Here is a 27,333-nt window from a genome sequence, read left to right as displayed (position 1 = left end):
CTTCTAAGTCACTTAGTCACTTTACAAATTTTACTTTGTCTGCTCTTGGGCTATTCACTTTAAACCCCAATTGTTAACCTTCTCAGTGAGGTTCATCATAACAGAAACATCCCAGCAAATATGCATCTCTGATGCATCTGAGACATACCTGCAATGTGATCCTTGGAAACGATGTTGTTTAGACAACAGGTTTAAGCAATGCATGTAGTGAAACATTCTTTTGATTATTTGGAAAGCGAGATGTCTGTTACTGTCTTTTAAAAATTAGGGTAAAACGCTGGGTTTTCTAGCCCTCTTATTGCCGTCAGTTTATAACAAGCTCATGAATGTTTTTGAATGACCCTCAGTGGGTTTTATAGCAGCATCTACTATTAGAATGCCCACTTCATCAGACGCATTCACCCACGAAAGCTTATGCTCCAATACTTCTGTTAGTCTTAAAGGTGCCACAGGACCCTCTGTTGCTTTTTACAGATTCAGACTAACACGGCTACCCCTCTGATACTATTAGAATGTAAGGCGACCAGCCAAGAAAGCAACACAGAGATAAAGATTCTGCAGAAATTTTGCAGATTTATTTGGGGTGGGTGGAGAGAATTCCCTGATGAATATGGAAAAATTCCCTTGACATGTTTCTGGTTTCCACCTCATTACTAATCCTTGAGGCTGTCCTCTCCCTTATGCTCTTTGACTTTGCACATAAATGCACCACAGTTGCTAACATGGGAGACTCACTCCTCTCCGTGAAAGAATAATATACATAGCCCAGTTTTAGCAGTGGACTATTGGAGGACAATGTGGGACTTGTTTTCATACACACAATACTGTAGTATATGCAGAAGAGCGTTGAGATTTCCCTAGTCTGAGAAGGAATATCGAACAGTGGGATGGGATTAAAAAACGTGATCGGAGTTTATGTAATACTGTACCAATAAGGAAAGGGGGGGGGGAAGGCCATGTGTGTTTACAGTCCCAGAGAAGAGCGTTTACTCTGGTGTATCAATAGCCTTGTGTTGGGTTTTAGTGGCATAGAGTTTAGTAAATTAGGAGTTTTTAGGTACTTAGCACTTTAATGGTTCTCACTAAGAACATAATTAAACTCTAGACCCCTTAGGGAGAAAAAACAGTTTATTGTGCATATTTTTAGAAGTTGTTACCAACCCTGGTAGATACAAGCCAGAAAACGTGCATTAGCTGGAACTTAGAATTTATTTATCACAGCGAGCCGCTCCCACCAAATATCGCTTGAGAATCACACGTCACAAATCTGTCCCATGAATTATGGAATGAATTCTCCCCAATCTTATTTCAAAACAAAGTTTTATATTTAAAAAGTAAAACCATTTTGTGGGATCATCCAACATTGCGGCTTATTCTAAGACTGCTTAGCCAAGGTTTCCTCTCCATTTCAGTTATGAGTTTGTCTTGCAGCTGGTTAATTCAGTTCATACAGGGCTGCTGCAGATACTGAAGTGGATCACAATCACTATCTCTTGCTCAATTCTCTCAGTAGAACTTTTTCTTGGAAGCCTTCTAGGATGCATGAGGTTATGAATCAGCAAAGAAGTGGAGCTGAAGGTTTAATAACACCCCCAGACTAAACCCCCTTAAAAAGATGATGGAATGTTTCCCTCTTCCCATGGTTTTGACACTGATGCTTCTTCATCACAAAGCAGAGATGTTTACATAGGAAACAATTGTGCTCGGAAAGCACTCAGCATGCCAGAATTACGCAGTTTTGCAGGTTTTCCTCTTAAATGCCAGCATATGCTCCATGTACCTTCCCCCAACCTCGACTATACCAGTGGGTATTCCACAGGTGGAATGGTTGGCGGGAGGTGAAGGAGGCGGAGGGGGAAGCCACCCGAAGCTCCAGTTGGCAGCTGTTGACTTGAACACACAAGGAAAACAGAGAGAAATTTCCCGGCGACGCAGGTGCCTGTGTGTCGGGTTGCTCTGACTCTGACTTGCTCTGGAACGCGACTTTTGCCTCAACACCCTTTCCTGAGTAAACACTCGTTTCTCACTGGAAAAGCTGCATAGCACTACACCCTTTTCCACAACCATATGGAATGCATTCCGAAGGAACACACACACACAATGTGCTCCTCTGGGCTTTTCTCTTCTTTTGCTCCCTCTCTTCTCCTCACCTATCTTTTAACTAATCTCTCTCTCTCTCTCTCACACACACACACACACACACACACACACACACACACACACACTTTCCTATTACTTACCATGTTTTAGTTACACAAGATTTATGGTTTCGAGAGGTGGCTACAGTGTTGGAGAGGAAGGTTACATTATTGATAATGTCTTGATAGGCTCCATATGCCTAAAACCGTTTCCCATCAAAAACACTTCTTTCCCTCCATCAACAAATCCTCCAAGGAGCCACGTATTCTTTGTGGTGCTGCTGCTGGTGCATTAGAATGTAGGTCCCTTGGGTCAGGGACTTATTTGACTCATCTCGCCTATTGCACAGCCTCTCATCTACCAACATCTGTGTATAGATATTGAAAACAGGAAGGAAAAAGTACTGTGCTAACATGAGCTGCATTACTGACCCCATGACAAATTGCTAAGCTGCATCTGTTCCCTTTTTCTCTTGTTTCTACTTTGGGATGAGGATTATTGATAACGAAAATGGCCGCTCACCACTTCGTGTGATCAGGAGTTGGGATAAATATCAGAAAATCCATCCATGGAGTCTGGGCTGTCCCCAAACAGATGTACAAATGTCTCTTTAAGTCGGTGGCTCTCAATCTTTCTGGACTACTGTACCCCGTTCCGGAGTCTGATTTTTCTTGCGTACCCCCAAGTTAAAAACGACTTGCTTACAAAATCATACATAAAAATACAGAAGTGTCCCAGCACTCTATTAATGAACAATTGCTGACTTTCTCATTATTACCATATCATTATAAAATAAATCAATGGGACTATAAATATTGTACTTGCATTTCAGTGTATAGTCTATAGAGCAGTATAAACAAGTCGTTGTCTATATGCAACTTTAATTTGTACTGACTTCGCTAGTGCTTTTTATGCAGCCTGTTGTAAAACTCAGCAAATCTCTAGATGAGTTGATGTACTCCCTGGAAGATCTCTTGGTACCCCCAAGGGTACGCGTAGCCCTGGTTGAGAACCACTGCTGTAAGCTGTGACTCAGGCTGGGTCTACATTACAAAGTTTTGCAAGCTTAGCTGTATCAGCTGGGAGTGTGAAAAACTCAGGCACCACTGTACCAACAGCAGAGTGCTTTCGCTGGCATAGCTAATGTCGTTCAGAGAGCTAACGTGGCGGTGCTGGCAGAACTATACCAGCAAACGCTCCGTAATGTAGACAAGCTCTCAGATGGGCGTGGTTTTGACACTTCTCCCATGTGCTTTTCCTTCCCCGACAGAAGGGGGCGTTTCAGAGTCTAGGCTACTTGTCTGCACAGAAGAGGATGCACAGAACCTCTGTGGTCTGGCAATCCCTTGAGAACAAGTTTCTCAACACCTGAGTTTGATGCGCCCCACGCTGGCTGCCTTTCTCAAGGATCTAGGTATTTACACTTCTGGTCCTTGCAGAAAGTGAGGCAGTACAGCGAGTGAAGAGATCTATGCACGTCTTCACAGCACGCCAACCGCAAGATAAAATGGCAAGACCCATTTATCAGGGAGGAAGAGGGATGAGGGTGTGTGCCACCTTTACCTACCTTTGTCGCTTTTAATTTCAGATTATTATTTGCAGGCCTTCGACCCACTTGTCCATTCCCCGGTTTTCTGGGTAAAATTACACCCTGAAAAATTAACACTTTATCCAGTTTGGTTTTGGTTTAACGTCTCTGTCTCTCTCTGTCTCTCTCAAGTCTGTCCTTTCTAAAGGGAAATGTATTGCCTAGCAGTTTTGGAGGCAAGGTGGAAAAAAACCCTTGATGAATCTCTCTGAAGTACTGGGGATTGCTTGTGAAGAACCAAACATCCAGATTAATTTAAAACAGCTCCCAAGTGGGGGGAGGGGGTCAAAGGGCCCCCAATGGCATTTCAAACCGATCATCTTGCTGAACCAGGATGTATGAACACCATGACCCTCTGCCCCCTTGTTGTACTGGACTTGGCAGCGTTCCTTGACCCCTCCGATTGCTCCATCCTGTCCCGGTGTCAAAGGAAGGAAGGATGCGGTCTCTTGTCCTGGGGGGGTTACAACAGCCTCAAACCCAGATAAAGCAACAGCTTTATTAATTCCAGCTTTGCTAATAGGGAATTACAATGGTTGTGGGATTTGGCAGTGGGCGCAGACTCCATTGCCATGTACAGTACAATATTTTCCCTGGATTGTTTGTATTTTTGATTTTGCTACAAATAATTTAAAGATGTGTTGTGTCTCCTTCAATTAAAACAGTGATTTTCAGCTATTGTGTTTGCTGTCAGGATTTTAAAACAATGGTAATAAATTTGAGCTTTTGTTAGACATGTTAAGGTGAATTGTTAACTCTGTAGCATTTTTATCGGAGGTGGTTATTAACAGACATGAGTTCGTTTTAGCCTGGGTGGTAGGATAAGCAGGTTTATTGCACTGGGTAGAAAACTCCCCGGTGTCAAAGAAAAAAATCAGGTTGATATATGAATAATTTGGTGCAAACACAAGCATCTTAAACTGACACCCCGCATTTGGAAGCATTTAGTTAGATTGTAAACACTATTGAAATAGAGCCTGCCTCTTTGAATCAGAAGACCTGAGTTCCTTTCCCTTCCTGGTTCTGTGACTTCCTGGGTTGCGTGACCTTTCCCTTTGTTCCTCTAGCTGTTTCACCTCTTTTATGATACTTACCACTTGTTTTGATTTTTTTTTTCCTCCCCAGTTTTTGGTTTTACAACAAGAAAATGCAAAATTTGGACTGAAAGGGAAATGGTCTTCAAAAAATCTCATTTGGGGGTGTGGGGGGAAGGAGGTCGTTTTCCAATAGAAAGTTTCAACAAAGTATGTTTAACCAGCTCTTAGTAATGGTAGTAGATGTGGAGGGGACTCGTTGCCACATGATACCTCTTCTTTACTCTTTCAGACCCAGCCAGTACCCAACCCACTAGCCTATTACATGCACCGGTCACCATGGTGGTTTCACCAGTTTGAGACGTTATGCAATCACTTCATCGAGCTGGTGGTGCCGTTTTTTATCTTCATGGGACGTCGCATGTGCATCATTCACGGCATTTTACAGATTCTCTTCCAGGTGAGGCTTTCCTGCTTTTGCCTTATTAGTGTCATGGCTGAGTGAGTGGTTGCTGGGGGCATTTGAAAGACTCTGGAAGCCTCCCCCTATTTTTATATGTGTTGCAGCATGACTGTACAAGATCTAGGAAAATATACGAACAAAAATGGCAGGGGAATTGGATGATTCAGGTTAGGTTACTAGTTTGAATCCAGCCCAGGTTGATGGTTATTCAGAATCATTGGTTGACAGCTCTTTGGTGAGTTGCTGGCAGTGTGTCTGATGTCAGCGCATTCACTACAGCCAATGTTGTCCTCTCTGCCCATAAGATTGGTAATTGGTACAAGTGTGATGTAGATAAATCTGTAGGGCAGGGATCGGCAACCTTTGGCACGTGGCCCGTCAGGGAAATCCGCTGGCGGGCCGGGACGGTTTGTTTACCTGCAGCGTCCGCAGGTTCGGCCAATCACAGCTCCCACTGGCTGCAGTTCACCGATCCAGGCCAATGGGGGCCGTGGGAAGCAGCGCGGGCCGAGGGAGCTGCGATTAGCGGAACACTGCAGTCGCAGCAGGTAAACAAACCATCCTGGCCCACCAGCGGATTTCCCTGACAGGCCGCGTGCCAAAGGTTGCCGATCCCTGCCCTACAGATTTATCTACAGATTTATCTACATCACACTTGTACCAATTAGCAATCTTATGGGCAGAGAGGGCAAGATTGGCAAAGGGATTAAAATGAAATGCTGACTAGGCCATGACTCCAATTGATGGAGGTGGTAGAGTTGAATGAAATTTCGCTATTTATCAAAAACAATTTTTTTTTTATGAAAACATTTAATTTTTTTTCAAAATTTTCTATTCTTTGAAGAATATTGACAAATGTTAATGGAAAAATTTAGCCTGTTCGTCATCATTCAAAATGTTTGTTTCATTTTTTTGTAATATCAAGTTTGAGCACTTTGTTTTGAAAATAAAAATGTTTAATGTAATAAGACAATCCATGAAAAATTCAAAAAACTGAAAATCATAGACTGTTCCTTTACTAATTCACATCTGAATCTTTCCCCTCAAATGCTTTTTAATTAAACACCAGCCATTCTGATTCTCAGGTGTAACTTTCAGTTTTTGTTAAATACTCTCTGTTCAATGTCTCTTCAGCATTGGGAAGCTCATATACCGTAGCTGATGGTGCTTTTGCAAATACATGTGATATATAAACTGGAGAACAACTTATAAACTGTCTGGGTAAACCACAAAAATGCTGATTGGATTTTAAAAGACTGACATGAAAGCAAGGGAATTTTGAGTTCATGATGAAATATCCCTGCCTTCCCAATCACATTCCGTCACATCTAGGTACCACAGCACATGTGGCCTGTTTGCTCTCTTTACGCACCTTGTGGTGCTAGGGTTATTACATGTGATGCTTTATGAAGTCTCTCTTCTATGCTACAATCACCTGCAAATGGGAGCCAAGACCGGGACGTGGTACAGTGGGTTAGAAATGGATTTGTTTACCATTTGATTGGCTGTATACTGGAACAATCCAAGATCCCACTTTAAAAAATAAATTCTATCCCCATCGGAGTCTTTGACTGTAAGAACTTAATGCCCAGGTACATTTCACTCTGCACTGTTTACCCAGCAGTGCCCCCATACAGAACTAGTCAATATTCCTGTTGAAGCGTGATTGTTATAAAGATGACAATGCTGATAACTCTAGGAGGATGAAAAGATTGTTAGCTGTCTCTCATGCCTTTTATCCAGGTGTTGATTATTATTTGAGTGATATCCTGTCACATGTATTGTGCAAATATAGAGCAACTCTAGGCAACTGGTCGGAATTCCCTCTCTTGTTTTTAACCTTAGTGTGTTACGGTAGCCTCAGCCAGATTTATGTGGTTAAATACGATATTCTGTGGCTGCTGCAGTATATTCTTCAGTATGCTAGAAAGAATAATTTCAGAATCAATCTACATAGCTATGGCATTTCTAGGGTGCCTATTACTTCAGTACCTGAGCAGTATAATGCTTGCTGAGAAATCAGTACCATGTGCTTTGGTGCATAGGTGCCATTCTACTCAGCTCTTCCTAAATTACAGTCCAAGGAAAAAATGTAATAGATCTATGGACCTTATTGCTTGAAAAGACGAAATTTTCAGATAAGTACGGTCCATTTTCCTATTGTGGTTAAACACTAAAGGTTTACTAAGTAGCTCTCAATACAGAGTATTGATAGAAAACCAGCTCTTCTTAAGTAATGGATTGTGCTAGAAATCTCTCGTGTCAGTTCTCCTAAGTATTGATATTCAATCATTAGTGCTAGAGTGGCTTGTTAAAATTCAACCACTGGGCAGTTGATAGGAGCTGGAGTAGTAGCTTCATGTTGCAGGGGCGTGTGATCATTTTGTTCAGTTGGGATGCATGCATTTATTCAGTTGTAACAGCTGGGCTGCCCCCAGCTTTGGACTGGAACCATATGCAGAGTGGTGAGCCGTGTGCTTGGATTTGCTGCAAAACCACAAGTTCATTCAATTACGGGCCCACATTCGAACCTGAACTGAGTTTTGCATTTATAACAAAACCCTAAACCAAGTCAATTTTGTCTGGTTTTGAAGTTTTGCTGCCAAGATTTCAATGTTTTGCACTGCTTTGAGGAAAAAAACATTTTGTCATTCAAATCCCTCCTCCCAGCCATCCCCCATGAACCAAAAAAGATGCACAAATATCTCTGCATTATCCCTATGCTGGCTCTGGCTTACTGTATATTTGGCGTCCTCTTACATGTAAAACTAATGCTGAGCATCGTAGCAAAGAAAACGAATGCTGCCCACTCTACAGCCAGAACCAAACCTGGAGACAACCATTCTAAATTCAGCCTTCCTGACAGAGCCAGAAAACGGGCTAGCAACTTCTCAGATGACCCCCTAATGGGCAATGCAACCATTTGTATGCTACAAAATTTAAAAGGGGGAGCCACTGGGATCTGAAAAAGAAAGGCACGTACAATAAAGGCTGGTAATGACATAATGTAAGTGGGGCCATCTACCTGCCGTTTAGTTGGCACTTTATTGATAGTTTGCAATTACTGACCTATTTCTATCACAAGGGGCGTCTGCAAGGGGAAAAGGGTCTCAGTGTAATAAGCAGCCCTGGAGCCTTTAGAGCATTTCAACAAAAACCTGTTTATTTAATATTTACTGCCCCTTTCCTTCATTCAGAATGACTTTTATTGACAATACTTCTGCTCTGCAAAGGAAGCCATAAAGTTTAATGTTGATATACCACTTAATTCTGTTTTTCAAGATTTGAATTGACATTACATGCAAGTTTTATTGGACATTTTATAATTGTTATTGGAGTCACGGTGGCTAGGCTAAGTAAGTGTATTTTTCCAGATTCCAACTGGCCTGGAGAATATTGCTTTGTCGGGAGTCCCCCTCCCAAAACGGAGTGAATTATTCTTCTGACTATTTCACGCTGTAATGAAAAGGTTGAGGGAAGAGGCTTCCATCGTTGCCAATCCTGCTAGGGAGATGGTAAGGAGCGTGTGATCCCAACAGAACTGAGGACTACACTCACGGGGTGTGACTCGATGGCAGAATTACAGTCCGGTTATGCTGTATCGTGCATTTATCATTTGCAATACATAGGATACCCGTGGGCGACCTACTGTGGGGAAGCAATTCAGCAGAGCTGTCTGAACATGAATGAAACATACGCAGTGACTCTTGTAAATATAGATATGTAATATGCTCACTTTCCTCCTCTGTTGTTCAAATATTTGTTGTGATATATACACTGCATTTAAAGAGAAACTGACAGTGTTGGCTGGCCCCAGATTTTACCCTCCTCTCACCCCTCCCACTAAAAAATGTTTTTTTTCTTTCAAAATATCCACCCCACCATAATTGAGAGGTTTCTTCCCTTCTGAAACCAGGGGCTGTATCAGGCTTGAAACCCAGAGGCTGGGCTGGGGGACCAGACAGCAAACTTAGGTCCTGTCCCTGATTGTTTCTTGGCAATGCACTGCATGCATAGATACAGCACCAACCCTTCCTCGTCGTGGCATTGTTCGGGTGAGCAAGGCAGGGAAGTTGAAATTGATGGGAATTGTATGTGCTAGACACCAGCCTGCCCTGCAGGCTCAGAGAACTTGAACCAGGTAGGAAGAGTGAAGACCTGTGCTACACACCTACCATCTTCATGAAACCCCATTGGTCTGATCCAACCAACCAGAGAGCTAAGATTTTAAGAATGCTTCAGCCTTGTAACTGCAGATGATGTTGTTGTTGCCTTTTTTTTCCCGTTGGGTGTGTATTTTTACTGTCTTGGGTGTGTTTTCTGGAGTAAAGGGAGTAAATTTTGGGCCCGTCCACCTTGACAAGTGTCCCTTTAACTAAAGCTGCCTCTTATTTCACTCTCTGTCTGGATTCCTAGTTAATGATATAATCCCCGTGAGCCTGAGGGCATCCCAGTGCCAGAGGGCAAGGGGCTCACTGGTATCAGGTAGTGAGTTTCAGCTGGCTGACCAGTTCAGTGTACCCCAATTCACTTATGACATAATCTGTACCTAGTAGGTGTCGTGTGAGTTATCATTAGAAAGCCAATAACACACGGATCATTACCGTTCCTGTGTGGTGTATATATGGTAAACGCCCAAAGGACTGCAAATGTGAAAGAAATATGGGACTAAAATGTGTTTGAACCAGACAAGTCTAGAGACTGGGTAAACAGGCTTTTTCCAGACAGAGGAAAGGCCAACACCTTGATCCAGGTGCAATGGCAATCACAGACAGATGGCCGTTCATTGGCATATCAGTGGCTACGGGGACAGATCCGTTTGCATTGTAGAAAGCCCCAGAGGGGAAGAAACCAGCATGGAACCTCCTCCATCAGACTCCATGGCCTCTTTCCCGACAGCAGGGATATTGGTCTTTGAGAAAGATACGTTTCAAAAGTTCAGTGAACCCTGAAAGAGACAGGCAAAGAACCCCAAGTGATCTCTCACCTAAGATGACAAAGGAACCAAGCCCTTTGGATTTGTGGGAGATTTTGACAAAGGGAGCGGTCAGCCATCTTCATGCAAGGAAGTGTGGTAAGAATCTTAGGGTAGGTCTTCACTACCCGCCGGATCGGCGGGTAGCAATCGATCTATCGGGGATCGATTTATCGCGTCTCGTCTAGATGCTATAAATCGATCCCCGAACGCACTCCCCGTCGACTCCGGAACTCCACCAGCGCGAGAGGCGGAAGCAGAGTCGACGGGGGAGCCGCGGCCATCGATCCCGCGCCGTGAGGACGGGAGGTAAGTCGATCTAAGATACGTTGACTTCAGCTATGCTATTCTCATAGCTGAAGTTGTGTATCTTAGATCGATTCCCCCCCCCCCCCCCGCAGTGTAGACCAGCCCTTACCTTAAACCAAGACATAGTTTTGTAAAGTCTTGGTCACTAGAAAGTGTTTTTCAATTTTAGTTGCTTGTAATCATTTCTATCTTTATCCCTTATACCTGAGCTCCCTTAAAACCTCTCTTTTTGATTAAACAAACTTCTTTTATTTTTAGTCTAAATCAATCCCGTACTGTGTTTGCCTTGACGTGATGATTGTCTCCAGTTAAAACAACAAGCTTTCTTCTCTTTAAAGAGGCAATGGACATTATTACTCCTCTGATTGTTCCAGGACATTTCAGGGCAGATGGTTTGGGGAAAACTTTGAACTTTGGGGGGGTGTTGGGGTCGCTTGGCTAGGAGTAACCAAAGAGGGTGGAGACCAGTGTGTGGCTGAGGTGTAACAAGCAAGCTGCTGGAGTCAGAGTTGCTCAAAACGCAGACACCTAGTGTATGTTTGGATGCTGGCTGGGAGCGTCCAGAAGGGAGCTACAGCAGCTGAATGTTTTAAGGCACCAGGGTTAGCGGATAAGCAGTGACACAACCTCTCACTGGCGTGAATTGCACCTCAGAACCCGACACTCCCCAATAAGTCAGACAACCTTATTTGTCAGAAACTTCTTAGTGTAAACAGACCTCGGTTTAAAAAGCAAGTGACGAGTGAGAGATGAATGCTAGCTGGTTCCCATTAGAAAAATCATTACTTGTCATTATTAAACACCAAATTGCCAAGAAAAAGGCTTTGAGGTTTACAGCTGTGGGTGTAGTTCTTGCAAGCAGCTGCACACAGAGATATTCACAGTCAGATAATAGTGCCCAGAGTCCATTTGCCCAGGACCAAAGGTGAGTCAAGAGAAAATGTCACCCAAGATTTAAGAGCAGCGAGGCCAACCCCCGTCAGCAATTTATCCTCATGGCAGGCTCAGAAGCAGCTCTCGAGCCATTAACACAGCTGCGCACAGTGCCTGCCAAGGGGCCAGGTGCCTCTGCTGGAAGACTCTCTTCCACATCTTGGCATGCATGTCCCGCTACAGCTGGCTACGTCTCGTGTGTGTCCGTGTCCATAAGTGCCGATGATTCCCTGATGCTGGGAAAGAGATTGAAAAGGGCCATTCTGATCCCTTGATTGATTGCAATTTAAACCCTAAAACTCCAGGACAATAGACTTTAACTCTCAAAGAGATGGTTGTGGAGTCAAAGCTTTGGGGCCGTGTGATTCCGACTCTGGGAGAGCCTGTATCAGACTTCCCAAAGCTCAGTAACTACTGCTGAGCGGCATGGATGGAGTGTTCATATAGAGCCGTATGATTTTCTATGCAGCGTTTGTGACCATCATTGCTTGACAGCGCTGTAGCGACAGGCGTTGGCTCTGCAGTGGGATCCAGAGCAGCGTCCCAAGAGCCCTCGTCTCTGGCCGTGTTCCCATGACCCACGTGTTCATTTCCACAGATTTACTAACACAGCCAAGTTCTAACGTAACTAATATTTTATATATTGGAGATTCAGGTGGGAAATCGGTATGAATGTGACCCGGGCACACGATGGGCAGATACCGTGCAAGCTGCTCACTTCTTTCCCCAGCACGGCCCTGCCGGTGCAGCTCAGCTCTGACCTACAGCGCCCCCTGCCGCTGCAGTCCTGGTCCTCACACGCCTGCGTCGGTGCTCCTCAATCCACAGCTGCAGCATCCTCCGCTGTTGCAGTGCTGGGCCCGCATTCTTCCTGCCAATGAGCCTCCAACCTTATCCAGACTGCTCCAGTCCTGGGGGCTGGCTTAAGCAGACTATCAAACTGAACCCCCATTCTCTGCTGGGCAGAAAGGGAGATTAAGATCTGGCTAGGAGGCCTGCTTTTCGTTTCAGCTTCGGTCAGGATTTGAGGTCAGAACTTTTAGCTTTTTCAGACCCAAGAGTAGTGTACTAACCCAGCACGTGTATGCAGGGCGCCTTATTTTGACCATCTTAGCTGGCATGCAGATATTATCAGGTGATAATGCTGGGTGTCCGCTCCACCATGTGGGCTGCTTTGTATTCAGGATGAAATCTCAAAAGGGGAGCCAATGGATTCCAAAGTAAAAACCTTGTTTCTTGCATTTACGGTACAGAGAAATCCAAATCTAAAACAGAAATAAAACTACATCGACGGTTAACTTTTCAACATCATTACGGATTTATTGTAAGCAGGTGCCAGACTTGACGTGCTGAGCCACACTGCTGCAGATCGGCTCTGCCAAGAATAAAAATAAAGCGGAGGCCAATAATTCAGCCCCGTCTTTGCTCAGTCCTGTACTGTTGCCCTGTAAAAATAGCCTGGTGCAAAATGTCCAGATTGAGTCCCGGAGTACTCAGAAGAAGAAGCCTGAGTTAGTTTAGTCTGTGCTCACAAAGCACTGAGTCTTTAGAACTCTTCAGGGGCCTGCTAAAGATGCAAAGCTTTTTGCGAACACTTATTTTCGCTCTTTCTGGATCCGCATGAACATTCTGAGACTGCTGTTCGGAGTCTGTACCATATTCACTGGGATACTTCACATGGGACAAGAGAAAGTCCAGTGGATAGGGCACTAGACTGCCCATCAGGAGACCTCACTTCTATTCCCATCTCTGCTACTGACCTATTGTGTGAACTTCGGCTGGTAGCTTTTCCTCGCTGTGCCTCTGTTTCCTCTCCTAGCCTTTATCTTCTCTGTTTAGACTGCAAAAAGTTTGCAGATGACACAAAAATTGGGGGAGTGTTAAATAATGAAGAGGACAGGTCACTGATACAGAGCGACCTGGATCGCTCGGTAAACTGGGCACAAGCAAACAATATGAATGTAAATGTGTACATCTAGGAACAAAGGGAGGACTGTATACTGGGAAACGGTGACTCTGAAAAAGATTTGGGGGGAGGGGTGATGAGTAATCAGCTGAACGTGAGCTCCCAGTGTGACTCTGTTGCTGTAATAGCTAATGCAATCCTCGGATGCATAAACAGGAGATTTTCAAGTGGGAGTAGACCAGTTATTTTGTCTCTATGTTTGGCACTGGTGCAACTGCTGCTGTAATACTGTGCCCGGTTCTAGTGTACACAGTTCAAGAAGGATGTTGATACAGTGGGGAGTGTTCAGAGAAGAGCCAAGAGAATGATTAAACAATGAGAAAACATGCCTTAGAGAGAGAGAGGTTCAAGAAGCTCCACCTATCTATTATAGACCATTCAGCTTAACTTCAGTACCCAGAAAGAAAATGGAGCAAATAATCAAACAATCAATTTGTAAGCATCTAGAAGTTAATAAGGTGATAAGTAGCTGTCAACATGGTTTTGTCAAGAACAAATCACATCACATCAACCTAATAACCTATTTTGATAGGGTAACAAGCCTTCTGAGTGGGAGGAAAGCAGTAGATGTGATATACCTTGACTTTAGTAAGGCTTTTGATGCTGTCTCATGTGACCATCAATTAAACAAACTAGGGAAATATAGCCTAGACTAGTGGTTCTTAATCAGTAGTACGTGTATCCCTGAGGGTACACAGAGGTCTTCCAGAGGGTACATCAGCTCATCTAGATGTTTGTCTAGCTTTACAACAGGCTACATAAAAAGCACTAGCGAAGTCAGTACAAACTAAAATTTCAGACAGACTATGTATATATGTTTATACTGCTCTATATATTAGACACTGAAATGTAAGTGCAATATTTATATTTCAAATGATTGATTTTATAATTATATGGTAAAAATGAGAAAATAAGCAATTTTTCAGTAGTAGTGTGCTGTGACACTTGCATTTTTATTTCTGATTTTGTAAGCAAGTCGTTTTTAAGTGAGGTAAAACTTGGGGTACACAAGACAAATCAGACTGCTGAAAGGGATACAGTGGTCTGGAAAGGTTGAGAGCCACTGGCCCAGACGAACAAACTATAAGGTGGAAAACTGGTTGGAAAACTTAACAAAGAGAAGGTTTGGGGGTGATTAGATTACAATCTATAAATACCTATGTGGGGAACAAATACTTAATAATGGGCTCTTCGATCTAGCAGAGAAAGGCATAACATGATCCAATGGCTGGAAGTTGAAGCTAGACAAATTCAGACTGGCAATAAGGCGTACATTTTTAAAAGTGAGAGTAATTAACTATTGTAACAACTTACCAAGGGTGATGGTGGATTCTCCCTTGGTGATAATCAAGATTGGATGTTTTTCTAAAAGATCTGATCTAGGAATTCTTTTTGGGATGTTCTATAGCAGAAGTGGCGTGCCGAGTCTTCATTTATTCACTCTAATTTAAGTATGCCACGTGCCAGTAATACATTTTAATGTTTTTAGAAGGTCTCTTTCTATAAGTCTATAATATATAACTAAACTATTGTTGTATGTAAAGAAATAAGGTTTTTTAAATGTTTAAGAAGTTTCATTTAAAATTAAATTAAAATGCAGAGCCCCCCGGACCGGTGGTCAGGACCTGGGCAGTGTAAGTGCCACTGAAAATCAGCTCGCGTGCCGCCTTTGGCACGCGTGCCATAGATTGCATACCCCATTCTATAGCCTGTGTTAAGACAAGATGATCACAGTGGTCCTTTCTGGCCTTGGAATCTCTGAGTCTGTGAAAATAAAAACTCTTTGGAGCCAGAACCGTGTGTCTCATTTTGTTTTTACAGCTCCTAGTTATATGTGGCATCCCGGTTGGGATTTTTAGACGGTTACTGTCCTAAAAATAATAATAATAGTCCTGCTTCTGGTGAACATGCCCAAATGGGCATGCACCTTTTCAAACCAGATACTTGTTTGATGTATTCAAAATAGATACAACTTGGAGAAATCCTGTAACCCCAAACTTTTGGCAAACCCATGTTTGGTACCTAGAAACCACAGCGCTAGGTGATGTTCGCACTGTTGTGGGTAAAATCTGCAGCCTCCAATTAAAGGTGGTGGGCCAACATGTTTTGATAATGGTTTTAATAAGTGGTTCTTGCCCAGTGTGTCTGATGAGAGCAATCTGCTGGTTCTTAAACAGAGATGGGGCCTGAGACTCAGAGCATGGATCTGGAACCAAAATACACCCAAGTTCAGGGGAAGTTAGACCCAAAGTCATGTTTGTTGTTGTTTTTCATCCTAGCAGCAGTATTTCGGCAGCTTCTGGAGCCACAGCTGAGATCAGGGCCCAGTTGTATTTAGTTGCATGCAGGCACATCGTGAGAGAGTCCTTGCTCTGAAGACTTTACAATCTAAACAAACAGGACAGACAAGGATGGTGGATAGGGAGGAGAAACACAGAGTGGGGAAGTGACTTGACCATGAACCCGTTTCTACTGATTCTGTTCAGTTCCTCTATCTAGGAGGCCACGCTGCCTCCTGTTGCTCTTTGGAAGTATTGCATTGTTCCTCTCCATTCTCTTTCCCTTGAGTTTCTCTCTCCTCCGTGTGTGTTCGCTCCCAACCACCCACAGCAGCACGTGGAGGTCTAGAACAGGCATCCATGGGTGAAATCTGAGAGGGGGAAAAAATACATACTAGCTACTTTGTGGGTGTCTCGCTGTTCTTTGCAGCTGGCTCCTAAAACCCTGAGGTTGCATGTTTCTGACAATGTCCAAAGCACAGCCTACACCAGCAAACGTATTTCTTGGCTCCTCGAGCCAGGCTGTAAAATTACACCATTTGGCAAGTGGGTTCATGAGGGGAAGTGAGAGGAAAGCCAAGAAGTAAAGGAAAAGCCACCTTGCCCTATGCACTGGCAGGTAGCGTTGGATTAGAGAGCCGTGCCAGCAGGTTTCAGCTGCCAGAGTGGGGGGGTGGGGATGGTTACAGCAGGGTGGCGCGTATCAGGGTTGCCAGTGGGAAGTCTCCCAAGAAAACAAAAACAATAATAATAAAGGGAAAGTGGGGCAAAGGGACGTGTTGGAAAATCAGGGCAGATTATTAACTTCCATGGCACAGTTCTCAGAAACGCAGCAATAGAGAGACAGGCCGGGATTTTCAAAGCAGCCTAAGGGATGTAGGGAATGGGATTTGTGCAGCAACCTCCCTGAGGTCTTTTGAGAATCCCAACCTCTGAACCCTAGCTCTGCTCTCACTCTGTCTGGATACATTGACGTCAAAGGAGTTACTCTAGGTTACGCTGTTTTTAGGTCAGACTTGGGCCCACAGTTTAAAGAGACAAAATTAAAGCGCCTTAAACAACATAAAGTGATAAATTCATTGAGTCGCGGACAATTCCTTGTAAGCACCGTGCGTTGATCCTGCTTCCTGTGGAAGTTTGGCCATTGGTCACAATGGGAATTGGATGTGCCTTGGGAAGGTAGGGGCCATGTATATAAAGGAGAAGCTACAGTGTAAACAAAGCAGGCGTCCAAGCCTCGTGAAGGTCAACTATTAAATCCTCAGAAGCCAATATTGGTTCTAATTCAGAGTATCTAGAAAAACCATTCCTCAGACAGTCCTCAAGGACCTGTCACCATCCCCAACCCTTTGTACAAGCATCTGTAAAGGAAAAAGTAAGTCTTATGACTCATTGTGGGGCTTTCAGGAAGGAGGTGGGGGAACGCTAAGAATCAAAATAGACTCTAGAGATTAGTGTGTGACTTTGCCAAAGAACGTACCCACTGGGGGGTAGTAAAATTCAGGGAAGTGTTTGTGGGCAAGGAGGAGGCCCCAGCCTCGGAAATGAGGCCTACACATTTGGATGCACTGCACATCTCAGTTTAGCAGCTGACCACGACATACGAGTCATCCAACGAACCTAGGTGTTATATGCTCTTGGAGTGTCTAGGTTAGAGCTGGTCAGGTTTTTGTAGAAGATGATTTTCAACAGAAAATGGCTTTTTGGTTTTGACAGGGTTTTTTTTCGGAATTTTGCAAAAAAAAAATATTTTTTTTAATCACTTTTTATTTGGCCCAAACCTAAGAAATGTTGGTTAAAAAAATATGTTTTTCATGATTTTTCACTTTCATTTTCTTCAAAACTGTTTGCAGAAAGTAAAATACATATTTTGACCATCTTTTGTCCAAATGCTGAAAATGGACAGGTGCCCACCTCAGAAAACCCCTCACCAGGCCCGCTGACAGTGGGGGGCAAAAGAGGCAATTGCCCAGGGGCCTGGGCAATTTAAAAGGGCCCGGGGGCTGCCGTCACTGCCATGGTAGCAGTGGCTGGGAGCCCTGGGCCCTTTTAAATCGCCCAGGCGGACCGCAGGGCTCCTAGGCGCGTGTGGGCTGGCGACTGCTCCGGGCCCCGCTGGCTGGCGCGATTGGCCAGCGTGGTCGGTCGCGGAAGTGACGGATTTGTCACGTCCATCCTGGGTCCTGCACTGCCCAAGGGATGGCCCTGGCCCTGGGGCCCGGAATTGCTGTTGGCGAGCCTGCCCCTCACCAAGCTCATCAGTTCTTTCTGCATTGGCCTAGGAGAATACAGGGACAAACTGGCTGTCTAGCCCCATACACACAATTTAAGTCATGCTGCAGCGTCACAGCTGCAACATATTGTGTTGCTCACTTAGGAGCCCACAGAAGTCACAGCAGCAGCCAAGAGAAAAGGAAAAGAACAATTCAACAGCCTCCAACAGCCCCTCTTCTATCGAAAGTACCTGGATCCAATAGTTCTTTTTACTTGTCCTAAATTCGATACGTTGAGCTCATGCTGGTGTAAATGAGGAGCAACTGGGGTTACACCAGTGTCAGACTGCTGTGTGAGAGGCTATAAAGGAAAGTTCAGACAGTAATTCTGGATCCAATGCCCTAGGGTTAGATTCTGATCTCACTTACACTGGAGTATAGGATTACTCCAGATTTACATCCAGGATCAAAGGACTGGTAATGGAGCCTTTTACTCACACCAGGGAACACTTACTCATGGGAGTAGTTCCATTTAGCCTATCGGAGCCGTTTGAATAAATGCTCAGCAGTTGAGTTGGCTGCGAATGATCATTGTCCTGTGAAAATTTTTGAGGAAAATGGGTGGATGGTGGGGAGAGAATCATTTTTGTAAAAAAATATTATTAATAATAATAATAATTGGTGGGGAGTTTTCATCATGAGTTTCCACGTCAGGAGGTGGGGGAAAAAACATTTTGTGGAAAACTGCCATGCAGCCCAATTCACCATCACAAATAAGGGCTCTCTGCGTGGCCCAGTATTTGGGCCCCAGGTGCGGGATGTTGTGTGTAGGGGCGCGGAATGAAGGCTGGGATTGCTCTACTAAGATTAATAACAATGCTCACAACTGCAAGCTCCCAGTGGCTGTTGCTGAGTCCGTAGTAATACCAGCTTACCCAGCGTTGGAACACAGCTGCCAGAACTCAAGGAGGACGCCCATTTCAGTTTAGTCTGACCCCGCATTGTGACCGTCCCACAACGTCTCCTTGAATTTCCAGAGCTCATCAGTGCCCGCATTGCCTTGATCAACCAAAAAAAACAAAAGAAACTGGAAGTCAAAGGAGTTAGTGTGGAATTTCTGTTACATTTAAGCCATTTTACATTAAATACCAACCTAATCAAAAGCAATCCCGTTTAAGCTAACAGAATCCAAACGATTTCAACATTTCTATAGCTGATTTCACATACAGCCTGATAATTATTACATGGACAGGCTTCCATACCAGACACAAGAATACCAGCTCATTCCACCCCGAATTGGGTAAGTAGCACTACTCCTATACGGGGGTCTGGTATAAGTTAGCAACAAGTTAAGTTCTTTCATTTTGCAGTAGTCAGAGTGACTTAGAACACTTACTGTTAGCCATAGGAGTGCGTTTAATTAGCTTCTGATTCAGAGTTCTTTTCTTTTTTTTTAAATCATTAAATAAAGTGTCACCCCTACCCAGTGCTATAAACTCTATTTTGACTGTGGCTGCAATAACCCCTTTGGGCATCATTCAAGTTGTACTAAACAGTTTCTAGAGAGTGCTGGTTTCTCTCAAAATAAACCGAAGCCCAGCTTTGACAAGCTCTAATGAAAAACAAATTGTTATATTACTTAGAAAAATAATTTGAAGGAAGTTTGAATTAGTTGTAAAGGTGGAAAAGGTTCAGCTACTTGAAAATAATATTTTGGAAGGTATTTATTTTAACCAGTAAGCCAGTTGCCTTGAAATACAGCCTTATTTGTTTCAGAATGCGCCTAACAAGAGACATGAATCATGCAGTTAATCAGTATGTGAACTTGATTAATTGGAAGGGGGGACGTCAGTGATTCCAAAAGGCGGGGCTGCCTGGCAGTAGTCTGAAATGCAGCTTTCGAGCTGGTGGGATATCCCATCAATCATGCTGCTCACACTTGGAGAAAAACACAGGAGAAAAACCACAACCCTGGGTTTTGGAATTTTTGGTTTAAAATAAAATCTGGTTATTCGGGACGTTGTCAAAATTCACGGCCAAGGTTTTCAAAAGTGGCTGGTGGTTTTGGATGCTTCTGTTTTTGGTTGTTCAACTGGAAACACCCTAATGGGGCTCATTTTCAAAAGGGTTGAGTGCTCAGCACTTTCTGAAAATCAAGCCCCTTTAAGGTGTCTCAAGTTGGTCATCCAAAACTCACTTGTCCTTATCTGTGCTGCTGCTAACACTTAATTTTTTCTCCCAAGTTTAACAATATAAAAATCTTAGGCCCTGATCCTGCAATAAGATCCATGTGGGTGAACTCATTGGGGGGTGGGGGAAGAATCCGATGTGTGCTGCATGTGTGCAGGAATCTGCCCATGAAAATACGACTGCAGCATTAAGGTCTAAGTTAATTTTTATCATTTGCCGTCGTGGCTGTTGACTTCTTTGCATTTCATTTTTTTAGCCAATGAAAACAGACTGCCTGGTTTGCATTAGCACATATTGCCAGCCACATGTGTTCAAAAGTGACAAGTCAGGCCCCCAAAATCATGAGATTTCAATAAATAAATAAATAAATAAATGAGTTCTTTGTATTTGTTTTCTGGTTTTCAGTTCTTTAGGGTTCACCCAGGTCACATTTTCTATTCTGTTCCATGCTGTGTGGATTCTGATACCACCTTCATCATCATAGTATCTGAGCACTGACCAGTTGTCATGCAGTAAACAACATGACTAACCACGGTCATGTGTGGTTTGTTTTTCCCACGGGGGGAATTGTATGTGCAGTATAGTGTTTAGGTTTCTAAGTTGGGGGGGGAGGGGCGGTTGTTTGTTTTGGGGGGTTGGGGGAAGGGAGGGCGGGATTGGCTTCTTTTTTAACATCTGATTTCCAAGCTTTTTCTCTGTAACGACAAGGGCTAGAAACTTTGTGTTTTAAATGAAAGCTGGGATTTGCATGTAATCACAAGATTCCAGGAGCTGGGGCTTGAAGAGAAATGCAAAACACCACAAGATTTGAAATAAAAATGTGAGAGTTAGCAGAGCTGAACAAGTTTCTGTTCAGTTTCGCTTTCCGGGAATGATGGGCTAGCAGAGTGCTGTTGTTTGGGTTCAAAACACTGCAGGGAAATATTAAAGAAAACCTGTCCAATCAGAGTCAGATTCTACTCTCACTGATTTTAATCTAAATAAGGCTGCTGAAGTCAATGGAGTGATTCCAAATTTACACTAGTGTAAATGAGATATTAACCCAATAATTATTCATGTACAGTAACTGATACATTTTAAGGCTAGAAGGAACCAGTTACAGCCATCTAGTTTGAGATCCTGCATAACACAGGCCAAAGAATCTTACCGAATAATTTTTGCATAAAGTCCGTAACTTCTGTGTGAGCTATACCATAGCTTTTAAAAATATCTCGAATCTTGATTTCAAGACTTAAAATGATGGAGAATTCACCAACATGTCTCTTGGTAAGTTGTTCCAATGGTTAATTACCCTCACTGTTATAATCTTGCATCTTATTTTAAATCTAAATTTGTCTAGTTTCAGCTTCTAACCACTGGATTTCATTATGCTCTTTTCTGATACTTACACTAATTTTTTTAACAATATGTCACTAATAGTAGCTATATTCTTTTTTTTTTAAAACAAAGTAAATTTGGGGGCCCAAATTTCCTTGGTATGGTGCCCTTTTAAATTATTGTGTGTATGTGTTAAAGTTAAAACACGCGGGTGCTTACACACACACACACACACATATACATACACACACCAACCACCAAACTGGTAACAGATGGGATATTATAAACGTGGTTTTTTATGTTTATAATACATGTTGGTTTTTTAAGTGAATTATTTATTAGTGTCTGGTTTAGATGTGTGAAAACAAAATGTGTCTGTTCAAATGGAAAATAGCAGAGGGCAAGTTTGGGTTTTGTTTTGTTTTGTTTTGTTTTTAAAAACAAAGAGGATTTCACTGTTTATTTAGTGACTCCCGAAAACTTTCCTAGCTTAGCTGGGAGGTAGTTCCACAGTTGCTGCCATTAACCCTTTTCCTAAACGAATCAATGTCCAGAGCTCTGTTGAAGCCCATAATGCCTTTGCATTACAACCATAATGCTTGTCCCTTCCGTCAGTTCATGGCTGTGCTTTCTGCTGCAGAATACCAAATCATTGAGCCTTGAATAACAAATCAGGGAGCGGATTCTCAGCTGATGTAACTCAGGGTATCCATGTTGAAGTCCATGAAGCTACATTAATTGACAGCTGCTGCTGATCTGGCCCCAGGCATTCAACTAGATCCTTCCTAAAGTCTCGTCTAGCACAAAGTTGTACTGATATAAATCAAGGTGCGATTTTGTTTTATTTATGTATTTATGTGTGTGTGTGTGTGTGTGTGTGTATTATTACACACAGTTAATATTATTTACTGATTTTAGTTAAACTGGTGCCGCTTTGTGAGTAGCCACGCATTCGTTGGTTAAGCCTACCTTATATCAGTTTAGCTTGCATCTGTAAAAGCATCTGCAAATTTGCAGGCACAAGCTAAACTAATATAATCAGTTTTAAACTGACAGAGAGTCCAGACACAGAAGTTGCACTAGTTTAACTGAACTGATTTAAGTTAAACTGGTGTAACTTCTGTGTGTAAACAGGCTCCAAGTCTTGCTCTCCAGGCTTCTCCAAGAGCAGTGATAAAGGATAATTTGATAGTGTCTTACTTCAGTGAAAATAATTCCATTATTCTCCCTGGGCCAAGTTGTTTGGTTTAATGTTTCTCAACAACAAGGCTGCCTCCCAAGATATTTTATTTTGATTTGGAAGCATTGAGATGAGCACACTGCTTTAGGTGCTTCAGCCCACACTGAGTTTACACAGCTGTATTAGCTGATTCCCCTGGCACCACTAGATACATTATCTCGTTGGTGATGCAACTGTTAGAAATTGCAGGAAACCTGTATCATTCATTACTTTCATCTTCCTATTTAAAACTGGGCTTCAGAGTGCTGGAGGTGGTGATTCAGAGAATTTGGCGATAAATCAAGAGACCTTATTGCAGCTATGGTTTGTTTCCCCTGTTAGCTGAAGTGAGTGATTTTTGCACTGGAATACATGCACAGATCAGTTTATGTAGGAGCCACATGCATACATCCGGGACAAAAATGTGATTCAGTCAGACCTCCTACTTGTTAATGGGGCTTAATAATAATAGTAATGCATAATATTTGTGTCGTGATTTTCACCTACAGAGCTCTTTGCGAATAGTAATTCCCACAACCCTCCATTTTATAGATGGCGAGATTGAGGTAGAGGTGAAGGGATTTGTCCCTCATGGACACACCGTGTGTCAGTGACAGAGCTGACTTTGGATTTGAACCCAGGAGTACCTCGTTCACAGGCCTATGCTCATGTCACTAGACCACACCTCTTTTGCTTAGCCCTAAGGGGCTCACTTGCTTTAGTTTAGTCACTCCCAAGTATAAACTGAAGGCTTGTCTACACATGGAGTTATTCCTGATTCCAGAATAAGTGTGTTCACACACGGAGTTTTTCAGAAAGAGCTATTGTGCTTTAAATTCGCATCATACCTTAATCAGAAACAACTTTCAAGTGTAGACGAACCCTGAGATCAGGACTAGTTGTTCATAGACCCAGAAGGTGAGCAGCCTAAAGCAACATTCCCTACCCATCACCATCAGTACTTCTCTTGAGTGCCACTGGCAGGAGGAGAGATTAAAAGGACAAGTCCAGAAGCCTGGCTGTGCCTCTATAGATGATTTATGTAGATAATAAAGAAGCAAAGATTTGAATCCTCTAAAAACCCTGCCCTTCCTATTAAACACACAGCTGTTAAATGCGTACTAGTGCTGGATGAAACATCTGTGTGCAAAGAATTCTACTCCTATGGCGTAGATCATGAACGGAAGGTTGTGCAACAAAGCATTGAGGAAAGTTGAGCAGGAATTCTCAAAATATAAACAGTAAATCCTTAAAAGCAGCTTTGAAATGTTTAGTAGCAGGTTATGGCAAGTCCAGCCTAGAGTCCAGTTTGGGAGGCTGGGTTCACTTTGGCAGGGATAGAGACCTAAAACGTTCCTTTTGCTGTACAAGTTGAAGACAGGAGGTCGGATATTTTAGAGAAATCTTTCTCCATGTAAACAAATGTTTCTCGCTCTCTCTTGTTCGTGGAATGTTCCCTGGCCATTATTCCTGGATTTGATGGTGTTGACTTTCTGTATTGTGCCAAACGGCACATCCTACCTGGTGCCAAACTGCAGCAACCTGAGATGCTGAGCTCCCCTATTTGGAAGAGGTGGGCCATCCCTTCCGCTAACTAGAGAAGAGGTTAAAGTTCAGTTCATAATTCCATGTGATTGATTGGGCCTTTCATCACTGATGGAACAGAACCCTATTTTTAAAAAAAATATGCATTAAAACCCTGATTCTGCTCTGAGATTCAGGTGGGTGCTGCGGTCTGCCGTGCTCATCTCCATCCAGGATTGAGTTGAACCATAAACATCAGAACATTAAACCAAGGAAGCTAAAAGGTAATGTGTTGTCCTTCCAGAGCAAACATACCTCCACTGCTTTATGGCATCAGCATTCCTGTTTGGTTGTTCTTACATAGAAGAAGAAGAGCCAGCATACTGGACCAGACCAGTGGTCCCATCTAGTCCCGTATTTGTCTCGAACACTGGCTAGCACCAGAAAACATAGTTGTGCTCATCTGATTGGGTTAAATGCTTTGTAGGGCTGGGAACTCAAGATAATCCCTCTTGCAGCCAGAAGTCTAGTTTAAAAAAAAAAAAAAAAAAAAACACACAACAACCCACAGCTCACCTTATTGTATACATTATTAGGAAACATTTCTCCTTGTCTCCAGCTTGGACCAATTTTTTTCTAGGGCACATGAAGAATGATGATCTTTGTCATATTTATCCTAACTAGCGGATCTGCAGGTGCGATTTTGTGTCTTTTGTTTTAACTTACCTGACTTTTAACTGTACTATCCTGTGTCTAGAGTTCCACAGGTTAACTATATTTTGTGTTAAAAGATATTTCCTTTAATCCACTTCAAATGTGCTGTCTTTCTGTCGAGCAGTGTCTTTTTGGAAGAGGTTAAAATAAACAAGTTCAGGTCTTTCTTCCTGAATCTCTCATGAACAAAATAAGATGTAAGGGAAAGTGGTGTGATAGCAACTGGGTGGAACCAACGTCCCGAGGATTGTAACGCGAAAAAGATCAGGGCAACTGTGTTGAGAGAAAAGGGGAAAGAATTATTTCTCATATCCAGTCAAATGACAGTCATCATTACAAAAGTGCCAGGCAACTCATGCTGCCAATAGTGTCTTGTAGAGAGAACTAGAAGGTAGGGGGAAGATCAAACAAAAAGTAAATGGTTTTTAAAAAAACAAATCAGATTGTTTTATTGGTTTGATATAGTATCTGTGGCACACATGACGAAGGATGTTGATTGTTTTTTATTGCACCAGTTATGTTGTTCATTCCATGACCAACCTTTGAGAGCCAATCCAGATCCCTGTTTCTACATCAATATGTTACAGCAGGAGCAAATCTGCCAATTCCCCATATCAACTTTGATCATTATTGGGGACCAGATCCTCAGGAAGGAAGCAAAACTAATGTAAAAGGATCAGGACCGGGGGAGGTCATCGGTCAGCTTAGTTTCCCTGATTCAGAGGGAAGATGTGATGCTGCCAATGGCCAGTGGGATTTTTCCCAAGTAAGGAATGGCCAGGCCTAACAGCCCAAACGAAGGGTAATGCTCACTTTCCTGTGGCTGTTTAGGTGAAAGCATGGAACTAGAAATAGAAACTACAGCTTTAGATGTTGCCTTCCATGCTGTTTTCCCCCTCAGCCCTAAAAACAGATCAGCCTGATAACCTATATCGGAAGTCACAGTAGGCAATTCCCAATACCAGTTGCGGTAAGCAAGAAGGGTTATTGGTACCCTGCAGTGCCTATGCCATCCTTAATGGAGGATTTTGTTGTAGACCCCAGCTAACAAGATCTGGAGCATGAGCGGGGTTGGACGCACCAACTTCCCAGGAATCATCCAACTCTGCAGACTGTTGTTCAGTGCCCCAACTCCATGTTTATGGTCAGTCTAAAACGCCACCTGTGATCGCCACATGCGTCCTCTGCAAAACTGCAGTAAATTAAAACACAACTGGGAATTTTAAGAATCACATCCTCTTCCTTCTTGGAGTCATGTTACATCAACCTCAAAACATCTGGACTCAACATCTCCTGGGCTCCCAAAGGGTCTGTCGTATTAAAGGTTCATCTTCCTTTGTTAACTCCCCATCCCTCCCCCCCACCCCGTACCTCCTCTTAATTCACTGTTGCTTTCCATGTGGTTGGCCTTGTATATAATTAGTATTTTATGTGCTGTAAATAAAATGCACCATGGAATAATTTTAGATCTCTCTTGCTGTTGGTAAACACAGCTATATAACCCAATGTGATTTACTGTGCTCATGAGAGAGGTCTTTAAAATACATGTCCTGATTTTTTTAAGAATAGATTCCTTTAGCCTACAGGGAGGCGACATACATTAAAAAATAATGTTGGATACTTCAACAACAAAAAAAGAAACTCCTTGGGTTACAGTAGCATAGTCACTTTTCTTCATTTCCCCTTGGCGTCAGAATGACTTTAAAGTGGACTGAGCTTTAGGTCAGCCTGATCAATAGGCAGCATGGAACCAGCTTCTTAGCGCTAACTAAACTCAAGAGTTCTGCATTCTACTTACCCTCCTGATGGACCTCGTTCTCAGACAGGACGGAAAGAGACAGTTGCTAAGCAGACCCTGTTCATAATTCATCAGGTCAGTGAAGAGAGGCCCTTGCTACTTTTAACCTCAAACTAGAAAGGTTTCGGACTTGAAAAGAAGCCCAAAGAGAGAGCGAGAGATGCCGAAAATCATCAGGTGGCCATGCAGGAACTGCAGCGATCTATCAGCTGCAAAGCCCTGGCGGTTCCTGTTTAAAAGGGCTTTTCATTTGAAAGACTGAACCAAGCTATGCAGTAAAGCTTCGTTATAACATCCTAGGCTTACGATAGGCTCGCTGATGTGTAGTTACTGTCACTGTTCAATTCAGAGTGGGTTTGTTCACTTATAATGATGGGCTAGGACCTTGAATGTGAAATTCTTCACAATTTGGAAGGAAGGGGGACTGAGAGCTTGGTTTTGGTTCTGCGTCAGATCCAAATCTGGAAGGGAGAGTATTGTCTTGTTCTGTTCGGACTCAGCATAAATCTCCTGGACAGTTTGCAAAGGCACCATCTCCATCCAGCCTGAACCCCTAGCCTTTAAACATCCCTGTGTTTCCCTCTTGGAAAACACGGCACTATGTTCCTCTCCCTTCCTGCTCTGTGACCTCACTTTACCATTAAGTGTGTAGTGTGGCATTCATTGTTTAGG

General features: G+C 43.0%; 1 protein-coding gene across 1 annotated transcript in view; it reads left to right on the top strand.

Annotated features, from left to right (window-relative positions):
* Nucleotides 1–27,333, top strand: part of LMF1 (lipase maturation factor 1) — a 341,743-nt gene that overhangs the window by 239,597 nt on the left and 74,813 nt on the right. Inside the window, 1 exon segment of the mRNA XM_065412501.1 lies at nt 5,054–5,221. Within this exon segment, the coding sequence (XP_065268573.1) occupies nt 5,054–5,221 (168 nt within the window).

Source organism: Emys orbicularis, chromosome 10 (genome assembly GCF_028017835.1).
Source record: "Emys orbicularis isolate rEmyOrb1 chromosome 10, rEmyOrb1.hap1, whole genome shotgun sequence".
Taxonomy (NCBI): Eukaryota; Metazoa; Chordata; order Testudines; family Emydidae; genus Emys; species Emys orbicularis.
Note: the sequence above shows the minus strand (reverse complement) of the source record. Positions and strands in the feature narration are given on the sequence as shown.